Here is a 16,011-nt window from a genome sequence, read left to right as displayed (position 1 = left end):
TGTAGTTTCTAAAACTTTTTTTTTTTTAAATTTTAGGTGAGAAGCCTGACCAGAAGAGCATATTTGTATTAGGAGAACTGTACCCATTCTTTCCTCTCTTAAAAGAGAACCCTAGACACTTCCTAGCATTTTTCCCCCTGCTGTGGTCACATATTTGTTTCTTAAGCAAAGACTACAGTCATGCAACATAGACAACGTTTAGAAGCCCCACAAGATCAAGAGGAAACATGTTGTCCAAAACCTTCCCTTCCCAGTAATAAGGATAAATATTCATTATTTCCAGGTGTTGCCCACACTCTTCCTGAAAGGATAGTATTTGACAACAGCCAAATAGGCGATACTTGAGAACCTGCTCAAAAAAAAAAAAAAAAAAAAAAAAAGGCGGCTCAGCTCTGCTATAAAGCTTTTATTGCTGAAATTCTTCTTTCAGATTTATAGGACAAAAAAAGGGCTTTTAACACAAAGTAATACACATTCCACAATCTCCTAAGTCTTTAGGAATGTCATAGACACCATGGGAAACGAATCATCACCCTGTACGTGATTACAGGATAACCTTCAAGTCCCTCCAAAAAGCTCCATTCACATGGAAAAAACTTAAAACTTGTTACTGTACCAAAAATATACTGCAATAGCAGCTCATCTTAAATACTTCAGGAAAAAAAAAAAGTACAGTTTTCATAGATTTGTTAACTTTTTTCCCCCACTGATACATTTCCACAGACCTAAAATGAACTACCAAATACAAGCAATGATGGCTGTTTCTCACACTGTCTCTTCTAAAGATTGGAATCTCAGAAACATGAAGCAATTGTAAGAGCAAGCCACACCTGAAAGGACAACAGTATCACTGAGACAAACCTGAATTCACAGGAGTATCTACAGATAAAAAGTTCCTTCATTGATTGTTTACCTAAATTTTTTTTTTTTTTTTTTTCAATTTAAATCTACCAGTCCACCTGGTAAACTACAAGAAAGTAACAGATATTTAGCCTAATCAGCAAAAACCCCAGACATTTCCAGACTGAATCGCATCAGCATATTGTTCCTCTTACATGAATTCTTGGATCCTGCAAATCATAAGGCCGCATGAATTCTTCTATAGGCTCTCCAAGGTTGTTCTCCAGCAGTCCATGTATCAGTTTATACTTATTCAAATCCAGAGAGCAATGGACTGATGACAGATTGCCATGTATCGATATGTCTGCAACTGCATGACTTAGCTCTCTACAACAAAGGAAAAAACCTCAGTATTTCAAGGTGCTGTAACACAGCAGGCAACACTTTAAAGATACAATAAAAGTAATCTAAAACACTGGTTTTAGGCTGACCGCATAAAGAGATCCTGTTTAGATAAACTCACTTGTCCAAGTTTCTCTCTACTTGTAACTTCAGCCTGAAAGGTTCTGTTAATAGGCTTCCTCCTGTCTGCCTCACGAAGTAGGATGGAAAGCTCAAGTCCACACTAGTATCTTCCACAGCCTTTGAATACTCTCTCTGATATCTTTCTGCAGCAAATATGTCCATGTCCTGCAGATCAACCACAATGCAGTCTAAGAGGCAGATGTGATCCTCTGCAAGTGCACAGGAGATAACACATTAAAAAAGAAAAAAGGCATCTGTACAAAACTAATGCAATTTACTTTTAAAAGAAATTTAGTTTTTCCTGGAAGTTATTCCGATTTTGGTTTTAAAATTTTTTTTATTCACACTCATCAATTATCTGTAACCACCAGACACCAAGCTCATTCACAGGTAAATATAGCCTTAATTAAGAGTCCAGCTATACTCCTTATATGTCTGCAATATGCATCTCAAAACATGCCCAAATTGCAGGATTGTTATTCCAGAAATGGAACTACAATTCCCTCATCCTTTAAGCTGCAAAAATCAACCCTAAAACTAAGAAGCCAGTTCTTTTTAAATCTACAGTCTTTAGACCCATAGTCTTTTTTTTTCCAGTGTCACATAAGATATAACCAAAATTGGACTGCATTATTTTACAAGAGCTATGTGGGGTTTCTACTATTTATCACATACCTGGGCTGTCAGGGTTTGGCAGAATAGGTAGCTTTGATTGTTGCCCTTGTTGCTTAGCCAACGTATTCAGTGTAGGCTCACTCTTCAGCCTAGAAATATTTGTTCCCGATGATTTTTTCATGAACAATCCTTCCATCACTACTTTTGATTCATCAGCACTTGTTTTCTTCATGCCATGTTTCGGGGTTCCCAAAGGAGATGAAAACTGAACTGAATCCTGCTAATGAAAGTAATTTGGTAATTAACAATAGATTTTTAATTTAAATTCTAGGAACCAATACATCAAGGTTCAAGCTGCAACAAATTCCTGTAAAAAAACTACATATTTTATTTGAATACCAGTATCTTTTACTGTAGAAAGATGGCCAAACTTTTTTCCTATAACCTGAACAGCAGATTAAAACATGTTTATTTCAGCAACATTTTCAAAAAAGCTGTGCAATCTTTTCAACATGAAATTAATCCAAAACCAGGGGGTTTTGCACAAAACAAAAAAACCCCAAACCCATGTAAATGAAATTAATACAAAATAGAGGGGTAAGACTGTCAAGTTATCAAGCATTTCTGTAGACTAAAGATTGTTAAATATTTAAAGCTATTTTTCAGAACATCTTCAGATGATGAAAACAACATATGCCATTATTTCTGCAAGATCATGTCAGCAACTTAGTATTTTATTAGAATACGTGAACGAACACTTCTATACATGAAGTTATAATTTTATGTGCTTTAAATACTTCAGTCATCATCCCAAAATTTTTCTGCAGTAGCTAAGCTTAAAATAGAATAAATCCCTACCCTTATTGTTAAAATCCCCACAGGTGAAAAAAAGAAAAGCTCATTTATATTGATGTATAACATTTTAGACATTTCCCCACCACCACATATCCAGTGGAAATCTTACAGGTTTTTCTGCTTTCATGATGCTGTCTAGCATCAAAACCCTGCAAAGGGTATAGCTCACTAGTAAAATAGTCACATCAACATTAGGAATTTATTCTCCCAAAAACCTATGTCTGGTGGAACAGGTTCACACACTACCTTTATACTCCAAAGCCAATTTCAGGGTTCATTTAGTCTGTCCTGATTTAAATTCATTAACTTCAAGTTTCAGTCTTACTCAGCTTCACGTGCTCTAGCAGGTAACAACCACTTGCCCTTACTCTGGGATTGCTCACTTTACCCATGACTGCAGCATTGTTACTATCATTTCCCACCTTCTTTCTGTAAACAGCTTCTGATGTCACTGTACAATCCTTACCCATAAACTTTCCTTTCTGGTTTTAATTATTAATCTTACTTGCTTTACGTGGTTTTTAAATATTATTCACTGGAAAAATTCATTGCAGCCATGATCAAGGATTTTAAGATTAAAAATTTGAAGACGTTAACATTTAACTTTATACTGTAAAGACAAGACTGTAAAGTACATGCAAAGAAAAATCATCACATCATCTATAAATCTATGAATTTATGCAATAAATCCAAATTAATAGCTCCTCAGACATGCATAAAGAGCACACCACAACAAATTTAAGTCCAATTCTTATGGAATTCAGCAAAGTCTTTAGACCAAAAATGTCTATTTTATAATGTATAAAGGAACTTTTAAAGTGCTAAATTCCACAAGAATTTTTTTTTTAAATGAATGAGGAGCACCTGAGCACTACTATAAAGATATGAAATACCTCAAATAAAACTGGATCCTTGTATGCATTGCCTTGTAAAATCCGATCCTCGAAAATAAACATAGGACAGAGAAAAAATGAAAACAAACAAAAAACCAAAACCCCACCCGATCCCATTTCAAGCCCCTAAACTTCTACAGTGCTACGTAACACAGTATCTTTAAGTTGAAATCAAGTTACTATGCACACATCCTTTCTTTTAACTTCTAACATTAATTTAGGAATCTACCACTTACAAACCTTTAAATATGTCAGCACACTACAGTACAAAAAACCCCCCAATATTACAGTCCAGTATTTCCTTACCTGGTAGATACAAATCAGATGGCAATCAGCAATTCAGTCCTCCTAATTTCTGCCCCCCTTTGAAATGGCATTAGGGGGTTCCCAGAACAACTACCCATTTCATTGCACAGGTTAGATATAGAAAGCCATCCAAGATGGATCTTCCTTACCCCAAATTTTGTGGCAGCATCTGTCAACAGCAACACCAACTATTCCCTGTCCTGCACCTAGCCTTAGGATTAAGCATTCACTGAAAACCTTTCATTAGGTTTCACCTAATCAGAGCAACTATACATACTCAGTTACGTTAAGAGCAGAAAAAGAAAAATCAAAAACCAAACCAGAAAAATTCTGGTGTTCCACAGCGCTCCAGCAAGTCTCAGCCAATATTGATCTCTATTTCCTGCTACTCCTGCTGTCAAAATTGTGTTTGGTGAGGAGTTGAAGAAGCTACCAGAAAGGGTTAGCTGAAAGTCCGTTATGCTCCCACGTTCAGGTGTGCACCCAGCTGGGTTCCGCTTCCTAATAAAGCCAGTTCTAGTGGGTTCCACAGAACAGTCTCCCCTCTGCCCTGAGGGTCTCGGAAAGCAAGGCCAGGTGGAGGCACAGGCGGGAGAGCTTGGTTCAACCAGCATCAGAACAGATCCTTAAGATTAACCCAGCACACTGGCATGGACTGTTTCACTACTAGTAGTATAAAGTGTATATATAAAGTAAAATGTAAGAATAATTTACCATTTTGACATAGAAATAAAATGCACAAGAACTGGAAAAAACACAAGCTGCTAAATTAAGAAGTAATGTTCTTACCTTGTTCTTTAATGAAAAAGTACCCGGCATACCAGCAAACAGAAATCTGTTCTTGACTTTCAGTTTTCCAAGATTAGCTACAATAAGACTATTAGACTTTGAGCTTTCAGGTATAAGCAGAACAGGAGCATCAGCCTCAATATCAAGAAGAACTCTGGAAGCTCGCTGTGCTTTATCTCTTACCTGGGAGATAAAAAAAAAAAAATCATTAAAAAAAAAGAAAAAAAATACAAGTGGGTGATTATTTCACACTGATTAGTACTGCATTCAGGAACACTATTCCTTGATTTAGAAAATTAAGATGTGGTAAAATTTTATACCAAAACCAAAAGAACTCAAACTCTTCTTTTAGGCAGAGAATAAAGACTAGTTAAAAAAGGACTGTGACACAAACAGCCCACACCTGCGCAACAGGTGCAGCAATCAGGAGTGAAACACACTGTCACCACTGAACCCAGAGGAGTAACAGACACTACTCAGGCCACTACTTAAAAGATTACTTAAGAAAAAACTATTTCCAAAGGGAAAAAACCCATCATTTAGAACAGATGTTTCAAAATCAAACTTCCTAACTGATGCACAATGAAGCATTTTAATATACGCAAATAGTAACTGTCTTTCTTCCAATTATGAGAAGCAACCTTTTAAACAAGACTACTACTATTAACTATATTAATCACTCCCACATTAGGTTTTGTACAAAATAGGCTATGACTGTCATGATTATTTATATATCTATTGTGCAGTAGTTCAGCATCTGATTCTCAGCCTACCAGCCATCATACTTAATCAAAGACATACACCTGGGTAGAACAGGACTTCTCCGCACTTGATTCTCCTTATTCAGTTATAACTGTCTGGTGAACAGTGGAGAAAAAGGCAAGATAAAATCTTGAGCCCTTTTTGTCCAGCATCACAAAGATAGGAAAACACCCATATCAGTGTATACAGGATCCAGGTACCAAAGTTTCAACTAATTCTGCACTTTCAAATAGCAGCAGGAGGGTTCTAAATATGGTCTTTTAACTACAGGATGAGTATGAGCAATCTCCACTAACACCAGAACTCCAAACCCCCCCATCATTTCAACTCACTGAGCTGATGCATTAATATAAATTTTATACTGCATTTCAACTTCCAAAAATAGGCTAGGAAAGAACAGAAAAAACCCAGACATACTGTTTGTCCTTCAATTGCTGCTCTTTGTCGCCCCAAGACATCCTGAAGCTGAGTAAAATGTTGGATGAAAGACACCACCTCTGCCTGGAAACGCTGCGTGTGCACATACTGAACAGATGCCATTCGTAGAGTAACACGAATATCACACTCCCTCTGCAGCAACGGATCTGGCCTCCCATATCTGTGATAAAAGTTGAAAGTAAAATTCAGCTATTTTGGCTACATCTTACAAATAGTGCTATTCATTTTTTTGCATTAAAAATAATAATATAGAGGATTTCACTGATGTTCTGTAAAACTGGTTTTACATTAATTATTTCTAAATTACATATAGTTAAGTGCTACTGAGTTTTAATTAAGCAAACAGGAAAATTCTACATTTGGAATGTACCTCTAATCTCTACATCTAACAGCTACACCTTTGGTGATTTTATACATCTGAACAGTGACTTATAAGCAGTCTATTGCATGATAATCTGTAGATTCAACTCTGAATCAGTGTGCTGTTACATTTTAAATTAATTCCATAACATTACTCAAATAATTTCTAATCTGATTAATTCTAGTGGGTGGAGGAGGGGGGTGAAAAATCATGAAACATCACAGGATAAGAACTATTGCTTTACACAAAGCAGGACAACTTCAAAAGCACACTATGACAAAAATGAACCATTAATTCCAAAATTAAGGAGCAATGGAAAATTTATTCCATCAGTTGAAAACCTCTTTCAAAAACCAACTACTCTTTTACCCAGAAACAAACTATCACCTAAATACTTTCAAGAGTAGCTTCACAGGGAAATAAAAAAAATATTTTTCCCAATAAACCATGTACATTGCAGGACAAAGGAAAGTTAAAAATCATAGGTTTATGACTGAAAATGTTGAAATTAAGTCACAAGTGTCCAAAGCAGAATCATGCAGACCTGACAGTTGTGGGTTTGGATTTTTGGGGTTTGTTTGGGTTTTGGTTTGTCTTTTTGGGGGGTGGGGAGTTAATGGTGCTAATATCGAGTAACAAGAAGTTTAAATTCATACTTAAAGACTTGGAAAATAAGTGCTTCTTCACCACTTGTAGTGAAACGTTCCCTGTAAAATTCTCCATGAGCTGTAAGATCACTTAAGGACAGACTTCCAATACTTCCTTGCAGGGCTAAATCTCCCTCTGCAAAACAAAAGACAATTAGGATCCTTAAACACAGGTAAGTTACTAAAACCCAAAAGTTTCTATTAGTGGGATAAACTTGTTACAAGTAATTAAATAAATCACATTCAAATAAACATTAAACCTCATATTCAAAGAAAATCACATCTTTCTGCTACAAAGATATTAACCCAAACATAACTCTATGCTTCACATACATAATGTAATCACATCACTTTGATTTGTGAAAACTTAGATAGAACTCTTTTTTCTCCGAAATAGTGATATACACTATTGTTCTGCTCTGCGAAGGTGCAGTATTAAAATCCTACCCAATCTTAGCTAAAATGATCAAGGGTTTGAAAGCTGGGAGGGATGCAAGGTTTAAAATCAAGCCTGAGGAGCAGAGGAAGAAGAATTGGAAAGAAAATGTGCAGCTTGCCCAGGAAACACACACACACAAAAACCCAATGAGCACCAAAAGCATTTCAAATCACAACTCCAGTGCACGCCTCCTTTTATTTTAAACTGCATACAGTCTTGGCCCTCCAGGCTACTCACCAATCACTTCCAAGTGAGCTGCAAGTTTTGACACACTGGCTTTAGCAAGCTCACTAGTTGTCTTATTCAGTACTAACGATAAAGAATGGACCTGGTCAAACAAAAAGGAACAGGTTGGTATTAAATGATATGACTTCACAGCTGGAACATCTTGTTCATTTTTTTCAAGACAATTGCACTGTAACACATAAATGACAAACAAGAATTATCTGACTGGGGAGACACTGGAGGAAAGCAACCTTTTTACATTCTTGTTTGCACATTAAAGGGTCTCCCAAGCAACCCAGAATGATCAGGTCATCAACAAATCCTAGCACTGTTCTCTTCATCCTTTTCTCTTTCAAGACTTGTTATTTGCAAGGTAGATTGCAGGACCTCTGGGCAAAGACTATATATACTTTTTTTTTTTAAATGTATGGTTTTTTGTATATGTATAGACATATATGTATATATATTTATAAAAGTATGTACTTTAAAAAAAAATAAACTCCATATACTTAGAACAGCACAGTGCCAATTTCAGTACGTCAGGTCTTTAATACTGAAACAACCTTCAACAAGAGATCACAGACTTTCAGTCTGTGCCCTGTGTTATCCCAGGGAAGCAACAGTCACTGCCCACAAGACTGACACTTCCCTTAGTCTCAGGCATAGAGCAGACTGGATGGGGCTGGGGGGTGGGTGTCAAACTCTACCCGTGAGAGCTCCACTGGACGAACACGGAGCATTCTATGTCAGCCTCCCTTCAAGCAGCACATGTGTGTCTGAGGGTCACAGAGCCAATCATTTTGCAAATGTTTTGCTTTTCTATAACTTCTGCACTTTTTTTTTTAAACTACATCTACGCACACTTTAATCTGAATTTATGCGCATTCTCCACTAAATATAAAACATTTGATTTAAATGTCACCTTAAGTTTCTATAAACCAGATGCTTTATGACAGACAATCCAATTACTATTTTACATCTCAAGTATACCTTCAGATCCAGCTTAGTGTTTACGGGCTCTTGGGCTTGAGAAGCTGACAAGGTATTTATTTCTGATTTGATTGTCTGCTGAGTATCTTCAGGTTGCAACTTCATAGCATGGTTATCAGCAGTGGATCCAATCCCAAAGAAATCCAGTATCACTACCCAAGTTTGCAAAGTTATTAAGACATCTAGACAATTAAAATCAACATCTACACTACGATTAATTTTGTTATAGTGAGAAGAAAATTCAGGATGTTTCCTATCCACTAGAAATATATTGATATGAACTAATGAATCATCAAAGTTACTTTTTCCACAGGGCAACTTGGATCTGTCTGCTGTTGGAGAAGGAGGTGGAGTCAGAGGATACTCAGAATCAGCATCTTCTTTTTGCTTCTTACGGGAGGCACAAACTGGTCTTTGGTATAGCTGAAAGACATTAGGTGCTTCTTCCATATGGGAAGGTAGGGAACGTGGCATATCTGGATATTCTACATTGGACACCGAGGGACAAGACTGTGAAAGATATTCCTTATGTGCTAAACTGGATGGCTTGGGTGCTCCACGGGACACCATGAGATTCTTATACATAGAGTCTGGGTTTTTTTCCAAAAGATCTTCCATTAGCAGAGAACGCAAGGCAATCTGAATAGACAAAGTCTGAGGATGGTCTTTAGCAAACTCAACATCAAAATCCTGAAACTTAAGGCTGACCAGGCCTTGTGCACCAAGTGTAAGATCACCACTTAACTGAACCTGCAGCTCTGAGATATGAAAGTTTGCTTGAATCTGAGTAAAAGACTTTGTTTCCCTGATAGCTAATGACTTGTTTGGAACAGAATTAAAACTAGAATGGCTGAATAAGCCGTTTTCCTTCCGTTCACTTGAGAATTCTGTGCCTGTACTATGAAGTGATGCTGAAGAAGAACTATGACAAGTTGAAGATACAGAAGTGGTTGGAAATTTGTTCAAGTCTTCACTGTAAATTAAATTATCCAGAGTCTGAAGGACTTGTTCATACACATGTTTTGCTAACACCACCTACAACGTAGAAAAAAGAATCATCACGTTAGAGATCTCTATATTATTAAAATCAGTACATATATTTTAAAACTCACAAGTGGAAAGACTGTGGAATTTCAAACCAGACAAATTTTAAGTTTGCCCACAGTAAAAAAAAATCCAGAACAAGGTACAATGCAAAGTTGAAGCAAAACAATTCTTCTGTATTAGCTCTGTAAGATGACACAATCTGGAAACATACAGGATAGGATCCTAGAATAAGATACCTTGTATTCCTAGGCAAAAAGCATCCACACAGAGTTAGTTAAACATAATTCACCATACAAACTAGCCTTAATTTATCATGCTGAGATTATACAGTAATATATGGAAAAAACATTCTACTTGTCATCACCGCTTGTCTCCTTAGACTTAGAAGTTTCAGTTTCCTCTATGTAAAATCCCTGCTCCTCCATAGATTTTTTTTCAAGATAATGGCATTTTAATTCTTAGTTTCTACTAGAACTGCAAATAAACACATTTGGGCAGTGGCATTTGGACAGTGACACATTTATTCTTCCTTCTGTAATAGGAGTTCAGGGTAAGTCAAAGTTAGACTAATCCACAAAGATGTCTAAAATGCCCCAAAACAAAATTAAATTTTGGTCACTGTTATTCTGACTTACTGTCTCTTCTAACCACATGTGTAAGGATCTGATTTCTGAACTACCAACACGTTAAACCTGAAGATATTTGCCTGAAAAATACTTATCTTCTATGCAGTGAAATACTTTTATATTGATAGTGGAAATACTACATTACTATACCTGGAGAGGGTTCACAAATTTCCCTTCAATCTTCATAATGCTCGATATTCCAAAGTCTTCATTATTCAGAGGAAAAGTTAAATCCAAATCTCTCTCTAGCGGTATCTTTTCCAATTTAAACTGGATGGTGGTGTTATTCAGAATGTGGAAAGCTGTTAAGAGAAAGTGAAATTAAAAAAAAATTATAATAAGTGAACTGATTATCCTATAAAGACTGTACAGCAGAGATAACATAGTAGCTATTTAACATGCTCAGAATCTTTTAGCAATGCTAAGGTAAGTATATATGGCTATGTTTTGTTAAGCTTCTGCATGAAAGGCACTTTGCCTAGGAGACTAAAAATGGATATAAATAACTTGTCCATTGTAATTAAAATTGAGCAGTGTATTTCAGGAGGATGGGTGAGACAGAATACATCATCAGACCTATGGTCAATACGCATTTTTAGTACCATCTACTACTCATATTAAAATAATTAAAAGTCCTCTGATTAACATACCATGGCCTTTATGTAATGATTCAAAGAAGTCATGACGAGTAAAATGGGATTCTTCCTGGCTATTAATACTGGCAGGACCTGAAGAATGCAGCCCATGAGATATTTCACTTGCAGGCTCCTTCTTGCTTGTTAATTGACTGCTATTTAAAGAATACATTTTAATATCTTTGATTTCAACTTGCAGTCTATCACTTGTAGTTTCATCTTCTCCTGGTACAAAATTCTGAATAGATATTTGTCCTAGATGACCTACAAGCAGCTCAGAGCTACCAGGCTTTCGAGGTATCGAGACAATCGGTGATTCAATGTTTACATTTAATATAAGCTTAATAGTATCAGTTTTGAGAGGTTGCAATCCAAATGTATCGCCTTCATGATCTTCTAAATTGGCAACATCTCTTGATCGTGGTGTTGTATCAAACAATGAAACCATTTCACTGTATTCAGCAGTTTTAGTTGCCAAGACTGTAGTAACTTTTGAAGCTGCACTTTTCAGCATGCTGCGGAAATTCTCTTCCAATTCATCCATCGACAAAGTTAGTTCTTTCAAAAATTTAGCTGAGTGGTTATAGTGTAAGGAGGCCATTTTGAGGTTGAGAGAACATTCCTCTTTTGACTTTTCTGTGAAAGTGAAACTTAAAGCATCTGGAAGGCTATTTCCATCATCAAGCCTAAAGAATAAAGATTCAAAGTAATCTACATCACCAATGAGATTTTCATACCTTACTGTATTCCCTATGCTGACAACATACTGGTTCTTAACACTATCTTGTGTTAGGTCCATAAGGTGAAGGCATCCAAGAGAGCCATTTACATCAAATTTACTGCACATGGAGACATTGACTTTGGTGCCACCGATACTGGCTGTTGCAATTTTTCTGCCATATTTTTCTCCATTTGCCATGCCAACTGTCCTGAGGAGGAGTATATTTAACCAGTGAATATCAACTGCTACCTCTGTATTCTGCACATAAGTAGACTGGAAGGTTTCCTGTTCCCTCCAATCTCTTTCCAAGTCAGTTATTAAAGGCTGAGGACTAGAATCTTCTTTCTCCTTTGGGAAAGATTTTTGGAGAAACCCAATCAGTTCAACAATAGTCTCCGGATTAAGGATGATATCGAGGTTGTTCACCTGTACAGAGATCACCTGCAGACTGCTATCCAAATTCATCGATGGGCATTCTGCACTCACAAACTGATACTCTAATTTTATCAGGGACTCTTGATCTTTTCCATTGGTACCAGATGAAGTATTTGAGGCTGTAGCACATTTCTCTGTCAAACTAGCTGCATCAATGGGACGTGCATCGTATGGTCCATAAACTGGGGACTGAGCCCTGCTGTCTCGAAGACTTCCTGTTGGCACATCAAAACTCAGATTCTTATGAGAAGCCATCAAAAGATCAAAATCTGTTCCATATGTTTGCATAGTATCAACCAGTAACAGGCCATGAACAGTCAGGGACACTTCTGCATCATATGGCCTTTTTACAAAATGGGCATTGGTGCCAAAAACCTTGAGTACAGAGATATATCGTCCATTACTTTCGACACCCAACTGCATACAGTTTACTTTGAATTCAGCCAAAAGCAGCTGAGATTCAACAAGAACTTCCCTCGTATGTTGCTCGAGCATTACAACACTCTGTGTTAGATTCATTACAGAATCATGCAAACTGCCAAGCTGGTCTACCTCTGCAAAAATCTTGTCTTTCCCTAAATGTAGGGCATCAGAAGACTTAGTTTCAGATGTACTCAGCTGCGTACAACAGTTCTTCAGAGCTGCTATTTTGTCCTCATTGATATGAATTTTCAAGTCCGGCAGACTGCCAGACAAGACAGCTCCTGGATATTTTGGGTCAGATGTATATATCAATCTGCGCTCCAACTGCAGGTGAACATTGAATTTTTCTACCACATGAGTCGGACCCACATCACTATCTTGAACGTGTTTCCAGTTGTCTTTCACTCGGCCCACCATGATCTGAAGGTCCATAAATGAAAGAGTGTATCTCTCATACATTTTTTTACTCATTAAGTGTGCTTGTAGCTGCTCTTCACTTATTTCTACTCCAGTAAATTCAGACATTTTGATGCCACTATTAGTGTTAGACTCTGGCGGTGGAGTATTGGGAGGAGTTGCAAGAGGTGTTTTATATTCCTCATCACTCAATTCATTGACTTCTGAAGAAAAAGTATCTGCACTCCTTTTAGATTCTTCTGTGGATTAAAAAAATAATAGTAAACAAACAAACAAACAGAATTATTCTCCCCCCTCCTTGCACATTTCCCAGCATTACCTGATCATCCTGCCTGAAGTTGTATCTTTTTTAAACACAAAGCATATCCAGTACTGTCCTTGCATCCTTCCACTGTCACTTTTCTTTTTTTCTCAATAGGAGGTCTACTACACTTCTTCTACATGCATGCAGATGTCAGTCACCATGTATTATAGAATCTATTAGAAGACACTATTGTCTCATTTTTTAACCCACTATTACTAAAAGATTTACTTAATCAAGTTGTTTAAAAAAAAAATCCATTACTCTGCCTATGCAATTCTTTCAATCCTCAAAACCAGCTGAAAGGTAAGAACTACTTAACTACAATATATTTATGATCAGAAGTTTTTGTCCCATTAACTTTACTGCTCAATATTTACTTCCATTTTATTACCATAAGAAAAGGATTTTTTCTACTCTACAAAGCAGGAACACCCCCCCAAAACTTTCCTGTACTTTACCTTTTTTTTTTTTTAAGCTCAAGCTACTCTAAACAGCCCAATGCCTCAATTTCAGAGAAACACAAATCAATCTTGCATAAACAATTTGTGCTCTTTTCTAGGTTGCCATAAGATGGAATTTACTAAAAAGGAAGCTACTAAAACCTTGCAGAGATTAGTTGGTGCTAGAAAAGATTAAATGATCCAAAGACATCCAGAGTAAAAACATTCCCTTTACACAATTTTCAGCTTGACACCTCAGCTTTCCACTGTACCACAAAACAGCTCATCCTACAGCTGTACTATTTAAAAAAAGAAATGAATACCACATAGATATCTCTTCCAATTTTTTTTAACATATCCTCACACACCATACAGTTCAGCTAGATTTTAAGTCAGTCTAATTTTATTAGTTCCACTGTATTTTCTTTTTAATTTTCCTGCATTGTTTCCCTAGTGGAACAGGAAGGAAGCAATGATTAGTTTAAGAAGCAGTGGTCTTAACTTTTGATACAAACAAAGTACACCAATTTTCCTTTCACTTTTATTCCACTAGCTATACACAGACACATGTGCCAAGAACAGAGATCCATGTGACTCCAAACTGGAGGGCTTATTCAAAGCACACTTTCACTGGGAGCACTCTCCCAAAAAAGCATTCGATAGCTAAATCTTACACTGCTCTAAGCCAAAATCATAACTCTGGTGAAGTGCCTGACACACTAGCTTCACACCTATTCACAAGGTCCAAGATATCACAGGGGAGCCTTTAATTTAAAAGTTAATCCCAAAACGACCCCAACGCCCCAACAAAACCAAACCAAACACACCTCCCTCCCCCTTATTTTTAAAACCGTATAGCAATCTTAATTAAAAAGGTATTGGTAATAGCAGAATTATTATGTGAAACTCTATGCATACATAGGGAAAATAACTTGAAGACATCTCTGCTTTCTACACAAACAAAAGAGTTTCTGGGAGAAGGTGGAAAGAAAAGGAAAGCTGCAATAATTCTAGATCATACCTTGAGAATTGGTAAGTAATATTCTTCCCAGATCTACAACAACTAACACTGGATCCGCAAATTTGAAATCATCAGGAAAGATCACCTGAGGGGCAGAAATATCAAGGCACACCGTCCAGCTTTTGCTGTTTTCCTGGAAAGTTATGAAGAAAGATGTGACAGCCCATAAGAAACAGTCTTCCCTCACATACAAAACAAGGCTTGTCAAACAAGTCAATCTAGTCAGTCACCCAGCTCTAAGCTGAGGAGAGTGAATCTACCTGCATAGCTAAAAGAAGGCATCTACCTTTTCCATGACACTGGTCTGATAAATCCTTACCAAGGCTATCCACACACACAACATGTGCTAGACTATTTTATCAAACATCAAACTACTACTTTTTCAGAACAAGTATTTTTTCATTTCACTGAAATCAATATAAAACTTGAAAACTGAAAATTGAAAATATAAATCTTGAAAACTGAAGAATGAGCAAAAAACAAATAAAGTCAGAACAATTTTTAGATTTAGAAAATAATCTTTAAATAAGTTACACACAAATTTACTAAGTTTGATGTAACAGAGCTCCAACACACACTGGAGCCAGCAGGGTGGCTTGAAGTCATCTCAGTAACAGGGTCAAGAACAGAAAAATACTATTCTGCCATTAATCACAACAGATCTGCACCACAACAATGATTTTTTGACAGCAAAAGGAATACTACAATAACATATGTAAAATTCCCCACTTTCTTAAAAAGAGCACCACACAAACAAACAACCACCCTCCCACACTCTTTAGAGCTTCAAGTCCTAAAACATGGCAAAAAAGGCTACATAGACACTGGAGGGGGGCAAAAACTTACAATGAAGTCTCCTACTAGTAAACGATCAATAGTTTGCCTGATTTCAGCTTTTGTCTGCATTTTCAGCTTGTTGTACTGTCTTCTGGCAGCTTCAGCCACTCTTGCCTCCAACTCAGATTGATATCCAAAACCTGCACAAGAGATACAAAACTGACAAGGTATAATTTTGTTCATCTGTTATTGAATCAGGAAAAAAAAAAAAAAGAAGAGAGAAAAAATAAGAGATCTATTTAAAATTTTAGCAGTAAAATATAGGACAGTAAAACGTAGCAGTTGAAAGCCATTGGCTGTACCTACACACCACGCTGCTTCACAGAAAAAAGGAAGCATCTAAGCACACAAAAAATCCCACCAAAAAAGCACTTCCCAAACCTTTTTCTGGTCTTTATTTGACAGACCTTCAACCTGAAT

General features: G+C 36.7%; 1 protein-coding gene across 9 annotated transcripts in view; it reads right to left on the bottom strand.

Annotated features, from left to right (window-relative positions):
• The window catches only part of VPS13D (vacuolar protein sorting 13 homolog D), a 108,745-nt gene that overhangs the window by 77,320 nt on the left and 15,414 nt on the right, over window positions 1-16,011 (bottom strand). For 4 of the 9 annotated variants that reach the window (XM_074848261.1, XM_074848268.1, XM_074848262.1 and 1 more), the window contains 13 exons: window positions 15,601-15,731; window positions 14,755-14,887; window positions 11,009-13,228; window positions 10,509-10,660; window positions 8,686-9,720; window positions 7,708-7,798; window positions 7,041-7,167; window positions 6,003-6,183; window positions 4,824-5,006; window positions 3,729-3,776; window positions 2,041-2,260; window positions 1,364-1,574; window positions 1,056-1,227 (listed from right to left, as the gene is read on the bottom strand). In XM_074848261.1, the coding sequence (XP_074704362.1) occupies window positions 1,056-1,227; window positions 1,364-1,574; window positions 2,041-2,260; window positions 3,729-3,776; window positions 4,824-5,006; window positions 6,003-6,183; window positions 7,041-7,167; window positions 7,708-7,798; window positions 8,686-9,720; window positions 10,509-10,660; window positions 11,009-13,228; window positions 14,755-14,887; window positions 15,601-15,731 (4,904 nt within the window). Of the gene's footprint in view, window positions 1-1,055; window positions 1,228-1,363; window positions 1,575-2,040; window positions 2,261-3,728; window positions 3,777-4,823; window positions 5,007-6,002; window positions 6,184-7,040; window positions 7,168-7,707; window positions 7,799-8,685; window positions 9,721-10,508; window positions 10,661-11,008; window positions 13,229-14,754; window positions 14,888-15,600; window positions 15,734-16,011 lie in introns of all 9 variants that reach the window. The other 5 variants (XM_074848264.1, XM_074848265.1, XM_074848270.1 and 2 more) reach the window with 5 other exon arrangements.

The sequence above is a fragment of the Strix aluco genome, chromosome 22 (genome assembly GCF_031877795.1).
Source record: "Strix aluco isolate bStrAlu1 chromosome 22, bStrAlu1.hap1, whole genome shotgun sequence".
Taxonomy (NCBI): Eukaryota; Metazoa; Chordata; class Aves; order Strigiformes; family Strigidae; genus Strix; species Strix aluco.
This window is presented reverse-complemented; position numbering and strand designations above follow the sequence as displayed.